This window comes from Nomascus leucogenys, chromosome X (genome assembly GCF_006542625.1).
Source record: "Nomascus leucogenys isolate Asia chromosome X, Asia_NLE_v1, whole genome shotgun sequence".
In the NCBI taxonomy this organism is placed as follows: domain Eukaryota; kingdom Metazoa; phylum Chordata; class Mammalia; order Primates; family Hylobatidae; genus Nomascus; species Nomascus leucogenys.
This window is the reverse complement of record NC_044406.1, coordinates 135,876,795-135,903,238: the sequence shown is the minus strand read 5'-3', so window position 1 is coordinate 135,903,238 and position 26,444 is coordinate 135,876,795. Positions and strand designations below refer to the sequence as shown.

General features: G+C 38.6%; 1 protein-coding gene and 1 long non-coding RNA gene across 6 annotated transcripts in view; one reads left to right on the top strand and one right to left on the bottom strand.

The window, feature by feature from the left end:
* Positions 1-26,444, bottom strand: part of MTMR1 (myotubularin related protein 1) — an 83,946-nt gene that overhangs the window by 35,582 nt on the left and 21,920 nt on the right. For 3 of the 5 annotated variants that reach the window (XM_030807486.1, XM_030807487.1, XM_012498967.2), the window contains 8 exons: positions 25,068-25,118; positions 20,965-21,040; positions 8,595-8,689; positions 8,117-8,224; positions 5,729-5,830; positions 5,333-5,416; positions 4,322-4,471; positions 3,211-3,399 (listed from right to left, as the gene is read on the bottom strand). In XM_030807486.1, coding sequence (XP_030663346.1) covers positions 3,211-3,399; positions 4,322-4,471; positions 5,333-5,416; positions 5,729-5,830; positions 8,117-8,224; positions 8,595-8,689; positions 20,965-21,040; positions 25,068-25,118 — 855 coding nt within the window. The remainder of the gene's footprint in view (positions 1-3,210; positions 3,400-4,321; positions 4,472-5,332; positions 5,417-5,728; positions 5,831-8,116; positions 8,225-8,594; positions 8,690-20,964; positions 21,041-25,067; positions 25,119-26,444) is intronic. The other 2 variants (XM_030807488.1, XM_030807489.1) reach the window with 1 other exon arrangement.
* Positions 238-2,952, top strand: LOC115833347. The gene is made up of 2 exons (XR_004028791.1): positions 238-392; positions 2,253-2,952. It is a non-coding gene; the product is annotated as an uncharacterized LOC115833347 (long non-coding RNA).

Here is a 26,444-nt window from a genome sequence, read left to right as displayed (position 1 = left end):
AGATGTGGCGAGACAGGAAGGAAAGGACCCGTGGGTGGAGGGCTTTGGAGACCCCGTTCAGGAACCTGTCCACTGAGCAAATCACTCTGTGCAACATGGTGACCACAGTCAACAACAATGCAGTCTGTATGTGAAAATTGCTGAGACAGTAGATTTTAAGTGTTCTCACCACAAAAAATGGTGTGTTAATTAGCTTGATTTAGCCATTCCACAATGTGTACATATATCAAAATACCACGTTGTACACCATAAACATATACAATTCATTTATCAATTGAAATAGTAACAATAAGTTTTTTTTTTTTTTAAAAAAGATCTCTGGTCATAATGTGGAGATAAGACTGCAGGGTGTGAGGCAGAAGTCCAATTTCAAGGTTCCTGCTGTAGGTGAGGTAAGAGATGATGGGTCGTCCAAAAACTAGAAGAGGGGGACATACTTCCTAGTTCATTCCATGAGGCTAGCAGTATCCTGATACCAAAACTAGACAAAGACATCACAAGAAGAGAAAACCACAGATTAACATCCCTTATGAAAATACATGCAAATATCCTCAACAAAATACTAGCAAATCCAATCCAAGAGTATATGAAGGGGACTGACTACATACCATGAACGGGTGGGATTTATCCCAAGAATGTAAGGAGGTTTTATTAGCTTCCTAAGGGTGCTATCACAAACTGGGGGACTTTAAACAACATAAAATTTATTCTCTCACAGTTCTGGAGGCTGAAAGTCCGAGATCAGGGTGCTGGCAGAGTTGGTTCCTTTAGGAGGGTATAGGGAAGAATCTGTTCCATGTCTCTCTCTTAGCTTCTGGTGGTTGCTGGAAGTCCTTGGCACTCCTCAGCTTCTAGCTGCATCATTTAAATCTCTGCCTCTATTGCCACATCGCCATCTTCCTTCTGTGTGTGCCTGTGTCTCTACATGGCTTTCTTATATGGACACTAGGCACTGGATTTAGGGCCTACCCTACTCCAAGATGACCTCATCATAATTAATACATCTGCAAAGATCCTATTTCTAAATAAGGTCACATTCTGAGGTTCCAGTTGGACAAACTTTTGGGAGACATTTTTCAATCCACTACAGTGGTTCAACATATAAAAATCAACCAATGTAATACCAATGCAAGAAGAGGATATGAAAGGCAGCCAGATTGGAAAGGAAGAAGTCACATTGTCTCGATTTGCATATGACATAATCTTATATATAAAGAACCAATGGAGACCTAGAAAATACTCTGTTTCCTAGACACATATGCTGCCATAGTTAAAATTATTCTAGACATACAATTTAGTGTCCTGTCTCTATCTCTCCTGCACGGGATAAAACACAATGAACTGTCCTCACCCTGTTGGCTAGTCTGAAGATGGCCTCCACCGATACGGCTTTTCTCACATTTTGTAATTCCTTGGGATATGGTGGTGACAGGTAGGAGGCAGAGATGTAGAAAGACGGACACAGCTAATGATCCAGATGTGGGGAGCAAGGGAGCCTCACTGAGAGATGCCTCCCTATGGTAGGCTGAAAAGTGGCCCCGCCAAAGACATCCACATCGAATCCCTGGCAATGGTGAATGTGACCTTATTTGAAGAGAAGGTCTTTGCAGATGTTTAAGGATCCTGAGATTTGCAGATGTGTTTAAGGATTCCAAGATTAATCGAAAAGAGGGTCTTTGCAGATGTGTTTAAGGATCCAGGATTATTTCAGGTGGACCCTAAATGTCATCACAAGTGTCATTAGAAGAGAAAGGAGGAGACACAGAAACCCAGAGCAAGAGAGGGTCATGTGATGACGGAAGAAGAGATTGGAGTGATGTGGCTGCAAGCCCAGGAAGGCTGGGGCAGCCACCCCATGCTGGAAGAGGCAAGGAACAGATTCTCCCCTGGAACCTTTAGAGGGAGCAGAATTGGCCTCCAGAATTATGATCAATACATTTCTGGTGCTGTAAGCCACCAAGTTGGTAGTAATTTGTATGACAGCCTCAGAAAACTAATACTTTCCCATCTTCCTCCCTGCCCTGTTCCTCTCCCAGTCTTCATCTCAGTAACAGACACCACTATTCACCCTCAAGTCAGACACCTGGGCAGCCCCCTTGACCACAGGGGTGGCGAGCTTATCAGCATCATGTACTGTGCCCTGAGGATGCACTCGCCACTGTGCTAAGTCATTTACATGCATTCTTCTCGCTGAATTTTAATCCTCACACAACCCATGACATGAGACACTGACATTATCTCCTGTTTTACAGAAGAGGAACCTGAGGCACAGAGAGAGGTTAAGTAACCGGCTCAGGAGTCTAGAGCACCAAGTGGCAGAACCTGGAGGAAAACCCAGGTGTAACTGATTCCAAAGTCAAGGGGTCTCACCAACTTGCCATCCTGCCTCTCAGGCCAGTTGGAATACACGGAGGGTTTGTGGTCTGGGGAACAGCCAAGCAGAGATGTCAACCATACAATGGGATAGAAATCCAGTCGCAACCTTAGGAGGGATCAGGACAGGAGAGAAACTGCAGTGTCAAGCTCAAGTTGAACTCAGCATACAGACAGTGTTTAAAGCCGTGCCATCAGAGATGGCCCCAGGAGTCTGTGTAGAGCAAAGAGGACCCCAGACCAAGTTCGAGGAGCAATGCCATTTGAAGACTGGGAAGAGAAATCAGTGAAGGAGATGGAGAAGGCCAGGCTGAAGAGCGAGAGGAACTCAGGATGTGATATCATGAAAGTCATGGGAACGGAGGTGTTTTTAACCATGTCTCACTGCCACCCGAGGTACACTACACAGGTGCTCCATGAGATTTATGGAAACTTTGTACATTTACACATTTCACATGGCTGATTCCATTCTAAAAAATTCAGACCCGACATGAATTAATCAACTAACCACTGTATTTCTTAAACGGACTTCCAAGGACCTCACAATCATTTCATTAAAATGCTAAATCCTTTAGATGATAATTGTCTTTCTGGGTCTTTGCTTAATTGATTTAGCAGACAGGATATTGTAGAGAAGCAATGAAACAGACAAGATCCCAACCCATGTGAGACACCAAACACAGCCCAAGGAGCATACACCAGGTAGGAATAGGTATGGACTCCAAATGATTCTAACTTCGGGTGCTGAGGAAATCAAGGAGTTATTCCAACTGCATAATGATTTACAGACAGGACATGAAAATATCCAATGTTTCTGCAGTGCTATTAAGAATATACCTTGTTGGTATCAGCGACACTGTTTTGTCGAGCATCAAAGATGATAAGCTTGTGTGACTGTGCGTTAGCATCCATTATTGTTTGCAAGTATTTTTCATCCTCTTTGCAGCGTTTATCATTGGGACCCACAAGTGGCTGGCTGCAACGGGTAATCGTTGCTTGACTTTCCGGATGAATCCATGACAACACCTAGTGTTTTTAAGCAACAAATATTAGTACAGTTCCTAAAGCAATGTATGCTCTAATTACCTGGTAGGAAAAACAAGTTCCCTTCTCAAGCACAGTCTCTTATACATATTTTCTTCAAAAGTGAGAGTGGGCAGGCCAATCGCAGCATTGTAGTGGCCATCAGACTCAATGTTTTGGTCAGGATGAAACAATTCTGACTACATGAGCTCTAAAAATCCCCTTCCACCCCCAAAATTCTATGATTCTAAGAAAAACAAATCCTAAATCAAACTATTACTAAACTCTAGCCCCATTCCAATTTGACTAATTTTACCTTGTCTCCTAATTTTAAAAACATCTTTGTATCTCAACAATAATATACGTGGCAGGGTAAGGACAAAGTGAATATACAGTCTCTTATAAAATCTGACACTCTGCCACCCCACCTCTCATTTTCCTCCAGTGGCCAAGTGACTCAGGATTACACCAGATGCAAATGCTGGGCTCAAACCATTACTCCCAGCTGTCTGCTACTACTTCTGTAATGATGTCCCTCCCACGCAGCTATGGCATCATGCTCAGTATCTAAGAAAGAAGCATTTTCTCTAGGACGATTCAGTGAAACCAGCAATGCCAAGTGGTAATACAATAGCATGCTAACTTGTTCTTGCTACTCCTTTGTTATTCTCTACTACTTTTTGAGGGTATGACTGAAGTTACCCTTACACTTAGTTATAGGAAATCATACAAGAGGGAGTCATAGCAAACAGATGATTGTTTATATCATTAGGTATTTGTTGAGAATCAAAGGTATGTTCAGGTTTATAAGCTTATTTTTCTGCTTTCCATTTTTGTTCACTAGATTCTTTTCTGTCTTAAATCTCTCCATATTAGATCTAACGCAATATATATTCCTATATAAATGACAATGTTTATTACTTACAGGGACTCTGCCTTTTGCTCGAAAAGCTGCCACTTTTGAAAGGTCATCATCTTTTACACTAGTTGGCACAACAATGATGGCAGGGTAGGTGTCACAGAACTCATAATTACTGTTTATTTTGGATATTTTCCAACTCTCATTTGGCAAGCCCTGTAAGGTGTTGGAGAAAGAAGAGGGGGAAATGCATGACTTCACACTTTGAAAAAGTACTAAGCATGAAGCACATCCATTTCTTATTTGCAACTAAAATCCATTTATAATTTGTTGTTTATTGTAACTTAAAAGTCAAAATATATATTTATTTGGTAAAACCCATTTCCTAGACATTTCTAAAAATCTAAAGAAGCATAAGAATATCCAAACCATAATAAAACATGAAAATTATACACTAGAATCACATTTCTATATATTTCTTGTCCTATTTTCTATAAATAATGAGCTCAGTGTTATTTTTGAGAATATACTCAAAAGTCCTTTAGAAACACAGATACTTCTTACAAATGTCTAAAATAAGTAACGTCAAACATTATACCAAATATAAGGTAGAGACAACGTCATGAAACAAACGTCATGAAAATAAGATCTTAGTGGAATAATTTGAAGCTGACAATGCACTGAAGAGTTCCTAGACCCGGGAACACCGGATCAGACAGATGTAGTCACACCACATGCTTCGAATCTAACTGTAGTCAGTGGTTTGGATCCTTACTCATCAATTCTTTACAAGAACATCGAATAAAAACCATCTGGCAAATTTGGTTTTTAAACCCGTCCTTGTCCTTGAGTCCCACTCACCCTCTGGAAACAGGATAAACAAACAATGACAAAGTCTAAGGTTTGGCACAGGGAGAAGAGAGAATCAAGGAGAGATGGAGAACCTATAAGCTAGCAGTTAAACCTGTGCATAACTTGTTTGAAAAAGTTTCTTCTCCACCACATCGTTTCTAACCTTTTAGAAGAGAAAAAGATGCTCAACCTATTATTTTCAGCTTGATAAACAATATACTTTACCTGTCTCTTATATTCAGATACTGGATCATAAACTTTCCAGCCATTAATTGGAAATTTTTCTTTATAGCTGAATGCAAATAGTGCCTGGACACAGAAACCACAAAACACATATGTTACTATTTCTTTTTATATCATATACCCAATATTAAAGCTTTTCATTCTAATATGAGCTGAGTGTATTAAGATTCCTATTTTAGTCTGTAAATTTTACAGCAACAAAGTAGCAGCTTTTCTTAAGCATTACCCAGAACTGACAAATTTCAAATATTCTAATATTAGTCACCAACAGAGGAAAAAAGAGAGGAAAAGAAAACCTCTGGAAAAAGGAATAATTAAACATAGGGTATTTGGACCCCCACAAATGCATGCAGAAAAGGTTTACTTTGATGTATTTACCTGTCCGTTAGAAAGAGGAAATGCATGTTTGTTGAGGTTTTCAAATATCCCTAGTTTACTCTGTTCTTCCTGTTTATAAGCAAGCCGCAAGTTCCTCATATCCTGTTAAACAATTAGCAAAACTCGGTTATTCAACATACATCAGGCACCTATAAGCCAGATACCGTGCCATAAATAAGGAAATTAATTTTTTTTATTCATTTCTCCTTTTATACTTTATCTTGCTCCAATGGCACAGTCTCCACTCACTGCAACCTCCACCTCCCGGGTTCAAGCGATTCTCCTGCCTCAGCCTCCTGAGTAGCTGGGATTACAGGCACCCACCACCACTACCGGCTAATTTTTGCATTTTTAGTAGAGACAAGGTTTCACCATGTTGGTCAGGCTGGTCTCAAACTCCTGACCTCAGGTAATCCACCTGCCTCGGCCTTCCAAAGTGCTGGGATTACAGGCATGAGCCACTGCGCCTGGCCCCACTTATGTTTTCAAAGAAGGACTATACATACATTCTCATGTGCATAGGCTATCTGTGGAGGGTTACATTAGAAATCGGTCACAGTGGGTGCCTGAAATGAGTGGAACAGGGTGGCAGGGTGGTGGGCAGAAGGAGACTGATTTTTCACTATATACAGCTTTTGTATCTTTTGAATTGTATATCACCTGTTAAAAAATAAACCCCACACCTTGTAAGGCTCTTAGGCATGATCTGAGAAGGCTGGGAGCATGACCTTAGTAATTCTAGGTTAGAGAACGTTTAAAGCAGTTGTTAGCAAATGCTCACCCCAGCCATAAAAATACCTTAGTAAAAGAGCCCCAGGACGCCTGCCTAAGCAACATAATTTCCTGACATGCCCTCCAAGCTACATGGCTACACACATACACCTTGGAGGCTGACTGAGCTGACTTGCTATTTAAGATTGCTTACAAGCTAAGGAAAGAGCACGTGCAAAGATTCTGGGGTGTGTGTGTGTGTCAAGTATGAACCACCAAAGGAAAGCCCATGTGACTGGGATGGCCAGAATGAGAGGAGGGCAGTTTGAGACAAAGCTGCAGAGGAAAGTGGGTCAGGCAGAGCAGTCTTGTAAGGAGAGTTTTTCCTTTAGTCTAAGGATAATGGGAAGATACTCAAGCGTTATGAGAAAGGGGACGACAGGTTTCAAAATTGCACAACTGATCAAGTCACCCCTCTGCTTGCCATTGTTCCATATGGGGAACCCTGCCTGAGAAGGACAGTTGTCAGGTAGTGCCTAAAGTGAGTTTAGTAAGCCAACAGATTCATGATCTGGAAGAGTAAAGGGTTCTTTGGAAAAAGAAAATGGTTTTGAACACAGCCGCCTAGGACCAACAAGAGGGAGCTATCCTCAGAGATTGAATCAAAACAAATAGATAGTAAGGAATCCTAACCCAAAATTTGGAAGGGGCCCTGATGATCCTGCAGGCAGGATCTCTTTTCTGGTACTTCAGGTAGGGTTTTTGGTAAACATTACCAAAGTCAAGTCACTGGGAATAAAATACATCAATTAAGAGTGGGTCCTACATGACTTCATGATTAAAGTTATCACACACATTTCTACTTAAATTATTAGAAGGGTAGAAAATAAACAAATAAGCCCAGCTCAACATAAAAATTCCAACATAGCCAAGAAATTTAATCTCATTTTTAATCACAGAATTTATGGACCACTGCTGTCCCTTTAGGAAGTCTCTGACCATCCACATTGTTCTGAACGTAGTCTTAAAACAACAAACTGGGAAAATATATTGATCTCTGCTTTTCACTTGATTTCTCTGAGATGTGACAAACAATCACTTAGGTTATAGGTCCATGTTAATTAGAAATACAGTTGGCCCTTCCTATCCATGGGTTCCACATTGGAGGATTCAAACAACTGCAGATAGAAAATACTTTTTAAAAGGATGGTTGCATTTGTGCTGAACATGCACAGACATTTTTTCTTGTCACTATTCCCTAAACAATACAGTATAACAACTATTTACATAGTGTTTACACTGTATTAGTTATTATAAGCAATATAGAGATGATTTAAAGTATACGGGAGAATGTTCTTAGGTTATATGCAAATACTACATAATTTGATATATAAGGACTTGGACATCCATGGATTTTGGTATCTGAGGCAGAGGTCCTGGAATCAATCCCCCACTGATACCAAGGGACAACTGTACTTCAATAGAAAAGGTTTATTTCAAAGGGTTACATAATAGTTTAAATTCGATATGAGATTTGAAGAGGTTGCTATCCCGAAAACATTTGAGTTACTAGCAGTACAAATTATTCCACTGTCCAAAGACCATGAAGAGACTGAGGGAGAAAAAGCTCAGAGCTGATTGCCCCCTTTTAGTTTTCACTTGGCGTTTCTATTATACCTTGCACACTATCTCTATACCACAGGAATTGTCTCCATGACTCTGTGCTCCAATCTTCTCAACTCTGCTGATCACTCCAAGGGGAACATCAAGGATAAAATGCGGGTCCTAGGTTCAAAAATTAAGATTAATGTCTATTATTGTCAGCCAACAGTTTTCATATTTTAAGTCTTTGCTGGGTTACAAAACATGTTTGTTTACTTCGCATTTCCTCTTTGTCCTAGCTAAACTGAAGTCTGATTGATAGCATTCCTTATGAAATATATATTGAGACAACAATGGAATTTTCCCTCCAGGTTTAAGCGGTACTTTAACACCCTTTGTTTTCAAGATACAAACATCTGTTTGCAAAAGTGTACATCTCAAAACCCAACCTGTGGTTATCTCAGGGTAATGGGATTTCAGGGGACTTTTTACTTTCTTCTTTTAGTGTTCCAAAGTGTTTCTTTTAAAATAAAACACACTTTAAAAAACTCACCCTCTCGACATTTTTGAAGTACAGCTTAAAGTCCGTCACTGTCAGGGTTCCACTCACTGCTCCCATAAATGGGCAGATATACATGACATCTTTCACTGAAAGAAAAAGGCCAAAGTAGCAACTACTGCCATAGACTTGTGCTTCCATAAAACTTAACACAAGTTTTCCAAATATATATTTGTGATTCCAGTTTTCTAGGAATTTTGCATTTTATAGGATTATATCAGTTATGACTTTCAATACAGAGAGATGCATAGTCTTCTAATAAATTTCAATATTTTAAAACAAAATTCTGATTTGCTACTTAATGAGGTTTTAAGTAAAGGGCCTCATAATAAGTTATATTCTGTCATTTTTCCTAGGTAGTTAACATTTTCCCTGGGTGATAAATTAATCATATTCAAAACATTAATTAAACTCTGAAAACCCTGGGCTACCATTTCATGAATTACTGCTACTTAAAACTAATGAAAACTAAACACTGTCTCCTAATACATCTCCAAAGGAAACTCTTTTTACAGAAGACAAAACCTAGAACCACATCAATGAAGTGGAAAAAGACTTATTTCAAATTCCTTATCAGCTTATCAGTTTTAATTTTTTGTTAATATCTATTAAGTGCATGACATATTTAATTCCCATTAGTGTTAAGAAGCTCACTTCTATCACAAAGATACCACATCTTCATGTTTTCCCAAAGTGCCATTCCACTGGAATGACAAGAATATACATAGCTATATATGAGTCCAAGTGAGACAACAAAAGGCATTAACATCATTGAGCCAAATTCTCAAAATGCTTCCATTTAACTTTTCTATGCTCCTTATGTACTGAGAGCCTTCTATTGCTGGGATTCTGTGTATAATTGGAAACAGTTCCTGTCCATGAGTAGCCCATGACCTGTGAGAGATACCACACAGAAAAATCGCCATTATACTAGAGCAGAGGTCCCCAACCTTTTCGGCACCAGGGACTGGTTTCAAGGAAGACAATTGTTCCACGGACCAGGGCAGAGGTAGGGGGATGGTTTCAGGATGAAACTGTTTCACCTCAGATTATCAGGCATTAGACCCTCATAAGGAGCATACAACCTAGATTCCTCACATGCTCAATTCACAATAGGGTTCGCGCTCCTGTGAGACTCTAACATCACCGCTGATCTGACAGGAGACGGAGCTCAGGCGGTAATGCTCGCTAGCCCGCTGCTCACCTCCTGCTGTGCAGCCCCATTCCTAACAGGCCATGGACCAGCGCTGATCCACAGCCCATGGGTTGGGGATCCCTGTACTAGAGGCTGACAAAAGCTAAAATAACAATGTGGACACAAAGTATTACAATGAAAGTTCAGAAAAGGATCAACTTAACTCAGTAGGAAAGTGGGTAGGGGGAGTAAGAGAAGGAAGGGAGGAAAGGCACAGTGATAAGTTGTTAGAGGTTAGTATGCCTGGATCAATGGGTGCAGTGAGGACAGTGGAACATGAGGCCAGAGAAGTTGGCAGGGAGCGGATTGGCAAGTGCTTCTGTAGGATACTAAGGCATTATTATCATTATCCTTAAAAGATAACTGTTTAAACAAAAACAAAAACTATATATTGTGGGGTTTATAACATATGTAAAAGTAAAACGGATGACAACAGCAGCATAAAGGGTAGGAGGGGACAAATGGGAGTATACTACTACCAGGTTCTTATCCTGTACATGAAGCAGCATACAATCATTTGAAGGTAGACATAAAGATGTAAAATAACTAGTTACATAACAAAACAAACAATTATAGCTAATATGCAATCACAGGACATAAAATAGAATTCTAAAAAGTAAAAATCCCGTAGTCTCGACCCAAAAGCTCCTTCAGCTGATAAACAACTTTGATAAAGTTTCAGGATACAAAATCAGCGTACAAAAACCACTAGCGTTCCTATACACCAACAACAGCCAGGCCAAGAGCCAAATCAGGAATGCAATCCCATTCACAATAGCCACAAAAAGAATAAAATACCCAGGAATATGGCTACCCAGGGAGGTGAAAGATCTGTACAATGAGATTACAAAATACTGCTCAAAGAAATTAGAGATGACATAAACAAATGGAAACACATTCCATGCTCATGGATAGGAACAATCAATATCGTGAAAATGGCCATACTGCCCAAAGCAATTTATAGATTCAATGCTATTCCTATCAAACTACCAATGACATTCCCAGAACTAGAAAAAAACTATTTAAAAATTCATATGGAACCAAAAAGAATAGCCAAGGCAATCCTAAGAAAAAAGAACAAAGCTGGAGGCATCATGTTACCAGACTTCAAACTATACTACAGGCCCACAGTAACCAAAACAGCATGGTACTGGTACAAAAACAGACACACATAGACAAGTGGAACAGAATAGAGCACCCAGAAATAAGGCTGCATGCCTACAACCCTCTGATCTTCAACAAAAGCAAGCAATAGGGAAAGAATTCGTTAGTCAACAAATGGTGCTGGGATAATTAGCTAGCTATATGCAGATGACTGAAACTGGATCCCTTCCTTACACCATGTACAAAAATCAATTCAAGATGGATTAGAGACTTAAATGTAAAACCCAAATCTATAAAAACCCTGGAAGACAACCTAGGCAGTACCATTCTGGACATAGGAACTGGCAAAGATTTCATGATAAAGATGCCAAAAGCAATCACAATAAAGCAAAAGTTGACAAATGGAATCTAATGAAACTAAAGAGCTTCCACACAGCAAAAGAAACTATCAACAAAGTAAACAGCCTACAGAATGGGAGAAAATATATGCAAACTATGCATCTGACAAAGGTCTAATATCCAGCATCTATAAGGAATTTAACAAATTTACAAGAAAAAAACAACCCCATTAAAAAGTGGGCAAAGGACAAGAATAGATACTTTTCAAAAGAAGACATACATGCAGCCAATAAGCATATGAAAAAAAAGCTCAGTATCACTGAACATTAGAGAAATGAAAATCAAAACCACAATGAGATACCATCTCACACCAGTCAGAATGGCTATTATCATATTAAAAAGTAAAAAAAAAAAAAAATAAGAGACGATGAGGTTGCAGAGAAAAGGGAACGCTTACACACTGTTGGTAGGAGTGTAAATTAGTTCAACCGTTGTGGAAAGCAGTGTGGTGATTCCTCAAGGAGCTAAAAATAGAACTACCATTTGACCCAGCAATCCCATCACTAGGTATATGCCCAAAGGAATATAAATTATTCTACCATAAAGATACACTCACCTGTATGTCTGCTGCAGCACTATTCACAATAGCAAAGTCATGGAATCAATCTAAATGCCCATCAATGCCAGATTGGATAAATAAAATGTGGTACATATACACCACGGAATTTTGCAGCCATAAAAAAGGATGAGATCATGTCCTCTGCAGGAACATGGATGGAGCTGGAGGCCATCATCCTTAGCAAACTAACACAGGAACAGAAAACCAAATACTGTAGGTTCTCACTTATAAGTGGGAGCTAAATGATGAGAACACAGACACAGACTCGAAGAAGGGAACAACAGACATTGGGGCCTACTTGAAGGTGAAGGTTGGGAGGAGGGAGAGGATCAGAAAAAATATCTACTAGCTTCTAGGCCTAGTATCTGGGTAATAAAATAATCTGTACAACAAATTACCATGACGCGAGTTTACCTATATGCACATGTACCTAAAATAAAAGTTTAAAACAAAAGTACTCAATTCAACCATAAAAAGAGGAAAAAAAGAATAAAGCATAAATGAGACTAATAAAAACCAATTATCAAGATAGTGGATTTAAACCTAATTATATTAATAATTACATAAAATGTAAATGATCGAAACACCCCAATTAGAAGGCAGAGATTGTCGGTTTGGAGACGAAAGAACCAACTATATGTGGCCTAAAAGAAACTCACCTTAAATATAAAGACACAACTAGTTTGAAATTCAAAGGATGAAAATAGGTATATCATGTTAGTAAAATTTTTTAAAAGCTGTAATGTCTATAATAATATCAGACAAAGTAGATTTCAGAGCAAAGAATATTACCAAGAATAAAGAAGGTCATTTCATGATAATAACGAGGTCAATTCGTCAGGAGGATGTAAGAATCCTAAACATGTATCTAATAACAGCTTCAAAATACATAAAGCAAAACTAATAGAACTGCAAGGAGAAACTGACACATCCACCATTACGGTCAGAGATTTCAAAACCTCTCTCTCTACAATTGATAGAAATAGACAGAAAATGGCTAAGAACACAGATCGACAAAATCTAACTGACATTTATAGAACAGTCTACTCAACAACAGCAGAAAACACATTCTTTTCAACTGCACATAGAACATTTACCAAGACAGAGCATATTCTGGGACATAATATGAGCCTTGACGAACGTAAAAATATTCAAGTTATAAAAAGTATGTTTTCTTAACACAAAGGAATGAAGGTAGAACTCAATAATAGAAGAAAATTTGGGAAATTCACAAATATATGGAAATTAAACGACACACTCCTAAATAACTCAAGGGTCAAAGAAGAAATCAAAAGGGGAATTCAAAAGCATTTTGATCTGAATGAAAATAAAAACACAAGGTCATAAGTGGTGAAATGCTGCTAAAGTAGCAGTGGGAGGAAAATCTAAATGCCTATACTAGAAAATAACAAAAATCTCAAATAAATGACCACAGTTTCCACCTCAAAAGCTACAAAAAGAGTGAATTAAACCCAAAGTAAGCAGAAGAAAGGAAATAATAAAGATGAGAGTGGAAATCAACGAAACAGAAAACAAAGAAAATAATAAAACCAAAAGCTGACTCTTTGAGAAGATCAATAAAATTAATAAACCTCTAGCCAGACAGATGAGAAAAACAAAAAAGAGAAGACATGCACGTTAATAATATCAGAAATGAGAAAGATGTCACTGCAAATTCTACAGATATTAAAGAGTAAGGAAATATGATAAATGACTTTATGACAATAATTTGACAACTTGGATTAAATGGACAAAATCCTGGAAAGACATAAACTACCAAAGCTTACCCAAAAGAAAACCACAATCTAAACAGTCATATAGCTACTAAATAAATTAAATTTGTAGTTAAAAACCTTCGCACAAAAGAAACGCAAAGTCCAAGCAGCTTCACTGGTAAACTCTACCAGGTATTTAAGTAAGAAATAAGCTACCCCGGAAAACTAAGGAAGAGAGAATAATTCTCAATTCATTCTATGAAGCCAGCTTTACTCTGATACCAAAACCTGACAAAGCAATTACGAGAAAATTACAGACCAATATCTTTCATAAATGAATATTGATGTAAAACTTCTCAATAAACTTTTAATAAACCAAATCCAACAATTTATAAAATGGATACTACATAATAAGCAAGCTGAGTTTATCCTGGGAATGCAAGGTTGATTTAACAATCAAAAATTAATTGATGTAACCCAGGATATTATAGGTTAAAGAAGAAAAATCATGGTTACATCAATTGATGCAGAAAGAGCATTTGAGAAAATCTAACATCAATTCCTGATGAAAACTCACAGCAAACTAGGAATAGAAAGGAACTCCCTCAACATGATAAAGGGCATCCACAGTAAAAACCTGCAGCTAACATTATACTTCATGGTGAAAGACTGAAAGCTTTCCCAAGATCAGAAAGAAGACAAGAATGTCCACTCTCACTTCTTCTCTTTAACATTATACTGGAGGTTCAATCAAGAGTAATAAGGTAAGAAAAAGAAATAAAAGGCATTCGAATTGGAAGGGAAAAACTGGAATGCTCATATACGGCTACTAGAAATGTATACTGGTACAACCACTTGGAAAACACATTAGCAGTTTTTTAAAGAAACTATATAGCTATCATATGATCTAGCCACTTAACTATTAGGTATTTACTCAGGAGAAAAGAAAAGATATGTTCATGCAGACTTGTACATTAGTGTTCACAGCAGCTTTATTTGTAATAGCCAAACAGTAGAAACAACCCAAATATCCACCAACAGATGAATGGATAAGCAAACCGTCATGTAGCCATATAATGGAATTCTATCCAGCAATAAAAAAGAATGACTGTTAACTCATGCCACAATATGGATAACAAAATAATTATTTGGTTTGAAGAAGCTAGACAAAAAAAGAACATACTCTATGATTATATTTCCATAAAACACTAGAAAATATAAGCTAGCCTATAGTGCTTGGGGATGGCGGAGAAGGCAGAGGAAGTAGGGATTATAAAGGAGCATAAGGAAACGAAAACTTCTGGGGGGTGATGGATATGTTTCTTTGTTTTTTTTTAGATGTTTTATTTTATTTATTTATTTATTTACTTTTATTATTATACTTTAGGTTTTAGGGTACATGTGCACAATGTGCAGGTTTGTTACATATGTATCCATGTGCCATGTTGTTTTGCTGCACCCATTAACTCGTCATTTAGCATTAGGTATATCTCCTAATGCTGTCCCTCCCCGCTCCCCCTACCCCACAACAGTCCCCGGAGTCTGATGTTCCCCTTCCTGTGTCCATGAGTTCTCACTGTTCAGTTCCCACCTATGAGTGAGAACATGTGGTGTTTGGTTTTTTGTCCCTGCGATAGTTTACTGAGAATGATGGTTTCCAGTTTCATCCATGTCCCTACAAAGGACATGAACTCATCATTTTTTATGGCTGCATAGTATTCCATGGTGTATATGTGCCACATTTTCTTAATCCAGTCTACTGTTGTTGGACACTTGGGTTGGTTCCAACTTTTTGCCATTGTGAATAGTGCCGCAATAAACATACGTGTGCATGTGTCTTTATAGCAGCATGATTTATAGTCCTTTGGGTATATACCCAGTAATGGGATGGCTGGGTCAAATGGTATTTCTAGTTCTAGATCCCTGAGGAATCGCCACACTGACTTCCACAATGGTTGAACTAGTTTACAGTCCCACCAACAGTGTAAAAGTGTTCCTATTTCTCCACATCCTCTCCAGCACCTGTTGTTTCCTGACTTTTTAATGATCGCCATTCTAACTGGTGTGAGATGGTATCTCACTGTGGTTTTGATTTGCATTTCTCTGATGGCCAGTGATGATGAGCATTTTTGCATGTGTTTTTTGGCTGCATAGATGTCTTCTTTTGAGAAGTGTCTGTTCATGTCCTTCGCCCACTTTTTGATGGGGTTGTTTGTTTTTTTTCTTGTAAATTTGTTTGAGTTCATTGTAGATTCTGGATATTAGCCCTTTGTCAGATGAGTAGGTTGCAAAAATTTTCTCCCAGTCTGTAGGCTGCCTGTTCACTCTGATGGTAGTTTCTTTTGCTGTGCAGAAGCTCTTTAGTTTAATTAGATCCCATTTGTCAATTTTGGCTTTTGTTGCCATTGCTTTTGGTGTTTTAGACATGAAGTCCTTGCCCATGCCTATGTCCTGAATGGTATTGCCTAGGTTTTCTTGTAGGATTTTAATGGATTTAAGTCTTTAATCCATCTTGAATTAACTTTTGTATAAGGTGTAAGGAAGGGATCCAGTTTCAGCTTTCTACATATGGCTAGCCAGTTTTCCCAGCACCATTTATTAAATAGGGAATCCTTTCCCCATTTCTTGTTTTTGTCAGGTTTGTCAAAGATCACATAGTTGTAGATATGCAGCATCATTTCTGAGGGCTTGGTTCTCTTCCATTGATCTATGTCTCTGTTGTGGTACCAGTACCATGCTGTTTTGGTTACTGTAGCCTTGTAGTATAGTTTGAAGTCAGGCAGCGTGATGCCTCCAGCTTTGTTCTTTTGGCTTAGGATTGACTTGGCGATGCGGGCTCTTTTTTGGTTCCATATGAACTTTAAAGTAGTTTTTTCCAGTTCTGTGAAGAAAGTCATTGGTAGCTTGATGGGGATGGCATTGAATCTATAAATTACCTTGGGCAGTATGGCCATTTTCACAGTATTGATTCTTCCAACCCATGAGCATGGAATGTTCTTCCATTTGTTTGTATCCTCTTTTATTTCACTGAGCAGTGGTTTGTAGTTCTCCTTGAAGAGGTCCTTCACATCCCTTGTAAGTTGGATTCCTAGGTATTTTATTCTCTTTGAAGCAATTGTGAATGGGAGTTCACTCATGATTTGGCTCTCTGTTTGTCTGTGATTGGTGTACAAGAATGCTTGTGATTTTTGTACATTGATTTTGTATCCTGAGACTTTGCTGAAGTTGCTAATCAGCTTAAGGAGATTTTGGGCTGAGACGATAGGGTTTTCTAGATATACAATCACGTCATCTGCAAACAGGGACAATTTGACTTCCTCTTTTCCTGATTGAATACCCTTTATTTCCTTCTTCTGCCTGATTGCTCTGGCCAGAACTTCTAGCACTATGTTGAATAGGAGTGGTGAGAGAGGGCATCCCTGTCTTGTGCCAGTTTTCTGAGGTAATGCTTCCAGTTTTTGCCCATTCAGTATGATATTGGCTGTGAGTTTGTCATAGATAGCTCTTATTATTTTGAGATACATCCCATCAATACCTAATTTATTAAGAGTTTTTAGCATGAAGCGTTGTTGAATTTTGTCAAAGGCCTTTTCTGCATCTATTGAGATAATCATGTGGTTTTTGTCTTTGGTTCTGTTTATATGCTGGATTACATTTATTGATTTGCATATGTTGAACCAGCCTTGCATCCCAGGGATGAAGCCCACTTGATCATGGTGTATAAGCTTTTTGATGTGCTGCTGGATTCGGTTTGCCAGTATTTTATTGAGGATTTTTGCATCAATGTTCATCAAGGATACTGGTCTGAAATTCTCTTTTCTGGTTATGTCTCTGCCAGGCTTTGGTATCAGGACGATGCTGGCTTCATAAAATGTGTTAGGGAGGATTCCCTCTTTTTCTATCAATTGGAATAGTTTCAGAAGGAATGGTGCCAGTTCCTCCTTGTACCTCTGGTAGAATTCGGCTGTGAATCCATCAGGTCCTGGACTCTTTTTAGTTGGTAAGCTATTGATTATTGCCACAATTTCACATCCTGTTATTGGTCTATTCAGAGATTCAACTTCTTCCTGGTTTAGTCCTGGGAGGGTGTATTTGTCGAGGAATTTATCCATTTCTTCTAGGTTTTCTAGTTTATTTGCACAGAGGTGTTTGTAGTATTCTCTGATGGTAGATTGTATTTCTATGGGATCAGTGGTGATATCCCCTTTTTCATTTTTTATTGCATCTATTTGATTCTTCTCTCTTTTCTTTTTTATTAGTCTTGCTAGCGGTCTATCAATTTTGTTGATCTTTCCAACAAACCAGCTCCTGGATTCATTAATTTTTTGAAGGGTTTTTTGTGTCTCTATTTCCTTCAGTTCTGCTCTGATTTTAGTTATTTCTAGCCTTCTGCTAGCTTTTGAATGTGTTTGCTCTTGCTTTTCTAGTTCTTTTAATTGTGATGTTAGGGTGTCAATTTTGGATCTTTCCTGCTTTCTCTTGTGGGCATTTAGTGCTATAAATTTCCCTCTACACACTGCTTTGAATGTGTCCCAGAGATTCTGGTATGTTGTGTCTTTGTTCTCGTTGGTTTCAAAGAACATCTTTATTTCTGCCTTCATTTCATTATGTACCCAATAGTCATTCAGGAGCAGGTTGTTCAGTTTCCGTGTAGTTGAGCGGTTTTGAGTGAGTTTCTTAATCCCGAGTTCTAGTTTGATTGCACTGTGGTCTGAGAGACAGTTTGTTATAATTTCTGTTCTTTTACATTTGCTGAGGAGAGCTTTACTTCCAACTATGTGGTCAATTTTGGAATAGGTGTGGTGTGGTGCTGAAAAAATGTATATTCTGTTGATTTGGAGCGGAGAGTTCTGTAGATGTCTATTAGGTCCACTTTGTGCAGAGCTGAGTTCAATTCCTGGATATCCTTGTTAACTTTCTGTCTCGTTGATCTGTCTAATGCTGACAGTGGGGTGTTAAAATCTCCCATTATTATTGTGTGGGAGTTTAAGTCCCTTTGTAGGTCACTCAGGACTTGCTTTATGAATCTGGGTGCTCCTGTGTTGGATGCATATATATTTAGGATAGTTAGCTCTTCTTGTTAAATTGATCCCTTTACCATTATGTAATGGCCTTCTTTGTCTCTTTTGATCTTTGTTGGTTTAAAGTCTATTTTATCAGAGACTAGGATTGCAACCCCTGCCTTTTTTTGTTTTCCATTTGCTTGACAGATCTTCCTCCATCCCTTTATTTCGAGTCTATGTGTGTCTCTGCATGTGAGACGGGTTTCCTGAATACAGCACACTGATGGGTCCTGACTCCTTATCCAGTTTGCCAGTCTGTGTCTTTTAATTGGAGCATTTAGCCCATTTACATTTAAAGTTAATATTGTTATGTGTGAATCTGATCCTGTCATTATGATGTTAGTTGGTTATTTTGCTCGTTAGTTGATGCAGTTTCTTCCTAGCCTCGACAATGGTCTTTACAATTTGGCATGTTTTTGCAGTGGCTGGTACCGGTTGTTCCTTTTCATGTTTAGTGCTTCCTTCAGGAGCTCTTGTAGGGCAGGCCTGGTGGTGACAAAATCACTCAGCGTTTGCTTGTCTGTAAAGTATTTTATTTCTCCTTCACTTATGAAGCTTAGTTTGGCTGGATATGAAATTCTGGCTTGAAAATTCTTTTCTTTAAGAATGTTGAATATCGGCCCCCACTCTCTTCTGGCTTGTAGAGTTTCTGCCGAGAGATCAGCTGTTAGTGTGATGGGCTTCCCTTTGTGGGTAACCCGACCTTTCTCTCTGGATGCCCTTAACATTTTTTCCTTCATTTCAACTTTGGTGAATCTGACAATTATGTGTCTTCATATGTTTGTTAACTTGACTGTGATGATGGTTTCTCAGGTGTACACTGTGTCAAAACTCTTCACATTCTGACAATGACAAACTGAAGTAATACTCTAGACGGCGTACTTTACTTCACAATGACCTATTTTAATAGTTTGCCTCCAGGAATATATTTTATTAAAAAGTAGAAGGTCAATTTACTTACCCTTTGCAAGCCACCAGAGGAGCATAAAGCATACTTACATCACTTAAGGATTTGCAGATGTCCTTAAGATCTAACACTAAGATATTTCCAATAATTCGTATTGGAGTGGGGCCAGGCAGGAGTTTCTCTCTCTCTGAGCTCTCTTTCCAGAGTGAAAGGAAAAGAAAATGGGAGAGAAAGAGCACCAGGACCGCAGCTAAATCCACTGAAGCCTTCTCTTCTTACTACAACAACTGTGAGCTTGCGATCCAAGCTTTTATAACGCTCCCTGCCCATTCAAAATATGTATCTGATGTGCAAAGTTGTCAATCACCTACATGAGCTCTAATCTTTTCTTTGACTCACTGACAAATTATAAAACTAAAGTGAAAAACAACCTCTTCACATTTTACATTTTACATCTGTGTTGTTTACTGTCTGAAGAAGCAGGGGCATGACATAATTACCTCTGCATTTTAAACAGATCATTAAGAAAACAGTATGAGGGCAGAGCTAGAAGAATGCCCAGAGAAGGAACAAAGAGGCCAGAGGACTGCCAGGGTAGAATGAAGTCCTAGAACCCAAGGAAATAAAGAATTTCAAAACCAAGGACAAGACTGGTCCACAGACACAGATTAGGATATTCAGCAGCAATAATTGATTGGAGGATCTGGTGGGAGAGCCCCGCTACTCAAATATTCTTGGCACAAGATGACTATACTCTGAGACTGAGTGCGCCTCTTTGGGAGAAAGCCATGATGGAAGAAGGAAACAGTCTAGAAAACCAGACTGTCCAACCCAACCAAGTGATGAGATGAACTGGTCGCATCCAGCTGCCCCTCCCATCCACCCATGGCACAATCAACTACTCCCTGAAAGGCCTGGCTATACACCATGGAGAGATACGGGAGCCCTCATGCCATCACCTTTAAAAGTCAGGATGGCAACACAAGCTCTTGACATGCACCAAAATTGTACTTTTTGGGATCTGATAAACCAGTAAAATTTCTTTGCTGAGTTCTCAAAACTGTTATTAAAACATGATATAGATCTCCTACTGATAAATTTTCCTTATACTGAAGGATTCCAACAAAGCAGTGAACTGATATTACACTGAGTGTCTAATCAGCTTTCAGTTCACCAGGAAGAGTCAGGCCCCTCTTCTGTTGGGAATGCCATCAAATACTCAATTGGAACTTAATGGGATCCTCTGCAGTCTTCTATCTCTTAAGTCATAATGACACTAATGAGGATGAATAGATCTAGTCCATTTGTCCCCTAATTAAGTTGGTCTGGCTGATATCCAGCACACACATCGCCTCCACTCGCAAATTAAGTGCCATTTCATTTTATGGATCTCAACAAGCAAAGTGTACACACTAAACTTACCAATGGCTTTAATTGATTCTCCTGGGAAAAGTGGAGCCTCTTCCATCTGTGCCAGCTTATTTCCATCCCTTAGAGCCTGGCAAACAAAAAAAAAAACACCAAACAGGAGTAAATCTCACTTTCTGTATACCTGTGAAGAATTTTGGTGTTCTGTGATGTCACTATAAGGCTACAGAAGCGTGCAAAATAACCACCCAACCCCTTCCAAGACAATTTAAAAGCTTAGCATCACAAGACACCATGCTGCATATTCTAGCAAATTGTTACAACATATTTAAATTTCACAGTTAGGAAGCATTAATACGGAAATGGCTTGACATGACAGAAAGATACTGTAATCACTACACAGATAGCTGTTAAAAGGTGTCTCTAGAATTTGCAAATAAGGCCAGAAAAAGGTTACCTTCTGAGCATGAAACTAATACAAATAAAACCAACATGAGCTATAGGTGCTTAGCTAACTGTAGAAATGACCCAGCCTATGAGAAAGTTTGGGAAGGCCAGAAGTCTAATGAAAATAACCAGAGAATAGTCTCAGTACAGTACACAACTAAGGAAAGGCCTAGGCTTTGGTACTGCAGCCCCGCTATGTGTGTGTGTGTCTGTGTGTGCTCGTGCACACGGACATGCATGCACAAAGCGTATGACCAGGGACACGAAGAGTGAAGTTGTCAGTGTTCACCCAATCCAGGCCATGAGAGAGTGTGCTCTCATCTGGCAGGCAACAGTATTCCAATCCCTGCTGCAGAGCAGGGTGTTTTCATCAGGCATGTCTCAAGACAATTCACTTTGCAGTAATTTCATACTCACCAAGAAAATTGCTAATGATTTACTAGGTTTCCTGGCTACAATGATGCTAGGAAAAGGATACCTTAGATGGCCAGAAAAATACATGCCCACGTTTTTAAATTAGCAGATTGGCACTGCAGCCCAGTAGCCAGTCCCTTGTGAGCTTGGTTGGATAGTGCCAGATAATTGAGGGGAGGTGAGAAAATGGTGTTCTTGAACTACAAAGCTAGGGACCAAAGCCTGAACTCGGGGCCTATTCCAAAGTACCGCCACCCTGTGAGACGCTGCCAAGGAAACCAGTCACTTTCTCCTTGGCATCTCTGACATAATATGTCATGAATAAGAATAAGGCGATCAAAACCCCCAGCAATTCCAAAGCTGTATTTCATAGAGCATTACTTTCCCAAGAGATGTGAATAGGTCTTAAAAAATAAATAAATAAATAAATAAATAAAAGTTTGGGAAATGCTGGGTTAAGCAAAACAAGTTCAGCTGCTTTTTTTTCCCTTTTTTTTGAGATGGAGTCTCGCTCTGTCGCCAGGCTAGAGTGCAGTGGCACAATCTCAGCTCACTGCAACCTCTGCCTCCCGGGTTCAAGCAATTCTCCTGCCTCAGCCTCCCAAGTAGCTGGGACTACAGGCGCACGCCACCACGCCCGGCTAATTTTTGTACTTTTAGTAGAGACGGGGGGGGTTTCACATTGTTGGCCAGGATGGTCTCGATCTCTTGACCTCGTGATCCGCCCACCTCAGCCTCCCAAAGTGCTGGGATTACAGGCGTGAGCCACCGCACCCGGCCTCATCTGCTTTTTTTTAGTGAGACATCTTTAGTGTGTTAATGCACACCGAATCCGCAAGAGGGCGCTATAGCATAATGCATTTCTCATACCTATTTGACCGGGACTGCTTTTTGCACCTGTTAACATCGGAGGCCACTAGTGTTCAGTGGAAAATAGGTCGAATAATACTAAGTTTTCAGCATAATTTTGTAAAGCAAAATATTTTTAAATGAATGTCTTTTATAATTCTAAATTATTGAAAATTCAAAATAGTAATTATTTTCATAGTTACAAGAATATTTCACTATGTTTTATTAAAGGACTCAAAGGTCAATTTAGAAATACTACACATAGTAGTTTCATCAAATTTTATAAAAGGAAGAAAGCCAAACTATAAATAACAACTTCAATGTTAAATGTTGGTCAGGACCACAAAATGACATGGTCCATCCTCCTCCTTATCGAAAGATGCATGGTTAAAATAATATAGATTAGGAATCATCCGTTACCTCCAAACAGTTAATTCAATTCAAATTTTTAGCCCAGACTGGTTTTTAAAGACATTTTCAGCCAAAATTTTTTGGAAGTTAACACATTAAGGGTAGGTGTGGAGAATGATTAATGGATTCATTTTTATACTCACATCTGTTTTGGAAATATATTTTATGCAATAAAGCATAAACTAACAGGTATACTTATAAATGTCTGGTTTTAGAAACACTAAAAGATCTCCAATCTTAGAAGCCTTAATTTGAAAGTCTGCTTTATTGCCTGAACTAGTGACTGACTGTATAGCATCTCACGAAGTGAGAAAGCTATTTTAATCAATATCAGAGTTTTAAATTACTTCAAATGTTACATTGTTAAAGCCTATTTTAATGGCTAAATATTACCATGTATTATACAGACTTAAGTTTCTTATATGTTAAAAATAAGTAAAAATAGATTATTTTGAAATATAATTACTAAAGCAAGCTGCTTTAATCAACTGAATCTGCAGGAGTTCTCTATTTAGAGCAAGCCACATCAAACATTTTAAAGTCCTCAATCCAGGACTAGCTAATAAAATGTTGCATATAGGAGACAGAGGTGATTAGGACCATTTTAAGAATACACAATGCTCTCAAGATAGAAGCTGAAAATCAAGCATTTCTCTTCTCTTCCCATAGTCATGTCAAGTTTGGCTTGAAACTTCTGTGCATTTATATGTCAGTGAGACACAGTAAGGCAAACCTCTCACTAATTGATAAATCTGGGACATGCTTTTTAAATGGCAAAAAAAGAGCAACTATTGGAGTAAAACAAAGAAGTGACCCAATTGCTTCAGATTTCCCCGTAGGAGATCCCTTTTGTAAAAGAAACACATTTAGCTTTAGCATAGAAACTCAAGAGGAGAAGAGTTTTAAAAGCTTGGAGGTTTTTTGTTTGCTTTGGTGAGTATAGTAGATTCCCTTTATGAAGCTGCTGTTAGGAGAAGGGACTCACACTTGTGCTACATTAAGCTTTTACTGCAACTACAAGGTTGCACAGGACATGATTTGACCCTTGATTTATCCAACCCATGTTCAGCACAATCAAAGGATGGAATATTCTTATGAACTAAATTTGATTTCATAAACACACCCATTCCTCTTGGTGCCATGGCTCAAAGTGTTGCCCAGCTGGGGAATCCCTCTGATGACCTCATCCCAACTTTGTTCCAGTGACCCTGAAGGTCTAGCCGAAGTCTGCCAGCTCCCTGAATTTGTTCCTGAGGGCTCCAGCCCACCCAACAACCCTGGCCTCTCCGCTACTTTTCTCCTCAGCCTGAATCCAAGCCACCAGGTGGATAGTTTATATAATGGTTGCATGCCAAAAGCAGTGGCTTTCAAACTGGGCTCTTCAAGTTGCTTCCAGGGTCACCAAAAGAGAGTGGGGCTGGATGATGGTGGACAATGTTGCAGCTGAGCACCTGGGGCATGCCACGCATCCCTGGAGCTGCTCTTCTCTTTCTTTCACATAAGCATTGGGGAAAGTACTGCAGCTTTAAAAGGCTCCAGACAGGGTCTAGAGGTACTGAGCAGAGTAAGCACTCAAGAATATCCTATGAATAATTTTGTATTCTGATTAATATACGTACCAATTCCACAAATATCTACATGGTACCGGGTACTGTGTTCGGCATAGATCATGCATATTTGAAGAAAGCAAAGTGTGCACCCTCAAGGAGCACCCTTAGCATATGTATCTGTCCCCTCTATGTCTATGTAAAGGCACTACAGAATCCTACTGAGATGAAGGGTCATTAACCCCATCAATAACCCTATCTGGGCAAACCAAGAAACACAGACAGACAAATTTCTAGTTGACAAAATGTTGGATAAACCAATTTTTGCAAATAATGTCATATGGAATCTACCAGACTTGGACAGGAGGGCACTACTATTGTGGTAGAAGCATCTGGAAAGCTTTGCTTATTATCTAGAAGTCTAGAATGAAATGGCTTCTAAATACACGATCTGTAGCTACAAACAGATGAACACGTAGAACTTGCCACCTGATCAGCTTCAGCTTCAGAAGGGTAGCCATTGTGTTCTTCCTGAATCTCCTGCACAGCACCAGGTGCATGGACAAGAAAAGGCAAAGAGGAGAAAGAGAAACACGTGCAAACAGACAGGTGAAAGGACAGAATTTCTTTTTTAAGGAGACAGTAAGCATGTAAAAGTCGACACACCTTTCATGACTTTGCAAATCACAACATTTTCCCCCTTGGAGTTAAGGAAATAACATGTAGGCCATCTATAGCATCCTCAGCCTAAAATGGAGTATCTATTCTGTGTTTGTGTTGGGATAGAAAAATGAAAAGCAAACAAACATCACGGATTTCAAAGAATGTACTATCTTTTCAAAACCAAGCAATACACAGCTTATGGCAAAGAAACAAAATAACAGGCACATAATGTGCTCACAGAAAATAAAGCATACCACAGAAACCTGGTAAAGGGCAAAGTCAAGCCAAAATACAAAGGCAGTTTATATACATGTATTTTAAACACAGTAAGTATTCATATTACATTGCTCAGGGATCAATTCCACTGCACACATGCATATATCACATGCTGGAGATTATATATATATATATGTGTGTGTGTGTGTGTATGTGTGTGTGTATACACACACATATATATATATATACATGTCTGTTTCTTATTGCTTATTGCTAATTAAATTCTGTGATTTATAACTCAATATCATATTAAATATTTCTAATTACAGTATCAACGCACTTCCAAGAAACAGCTAAAAGGCCACACATCTTTAATTTTTTCCAATCTCTTTAAAGGTATACTGTTCTTAATTTCTTTATAGAATCTATTATTTTTTGAAACTTTAAAAATTGGGCTTTTTATTCAGCAGGTGGTAAAAAGAATATGAATACTGAAGATGACAAGATTGTAATCTCTTTTTGAAATTCTATCAAGTCTCTGAGGCTAAAAATATTAAAATTTAGCCTATATATATTTTTGCTTCATGAAACTTTGGTTGCAATGATTATTGTTTTTACAAAGGCAACCAGTGAAGAACTAGTAAAGCTTTAAAAGAATTTACTATTTCCCACCTTCCATTTTTGTCAATAAAGTACAATAACACCTTAGTGTACTTTTATATTTTATCATCAGATTGAATTTCGTACACAGTTGGTATAGTTTAGCACACTTCAAGGCAGTGTAATTTTTCAGTGCAGCCAGTTTTTTGAAATTTCCATTTTTTAAATATAAAGAAAATCGAATAATTAAGTTTTTAGAAACAGAAAACTCAATGAACAAAAAATACAACATTTCAAAGTTCATGCAAGTGTAAAGCCAAGCACTAATATTTAACAATGTGAATCAATGAAAGAAAATGATTCCCACAAGCAAAAGAAAATATGATG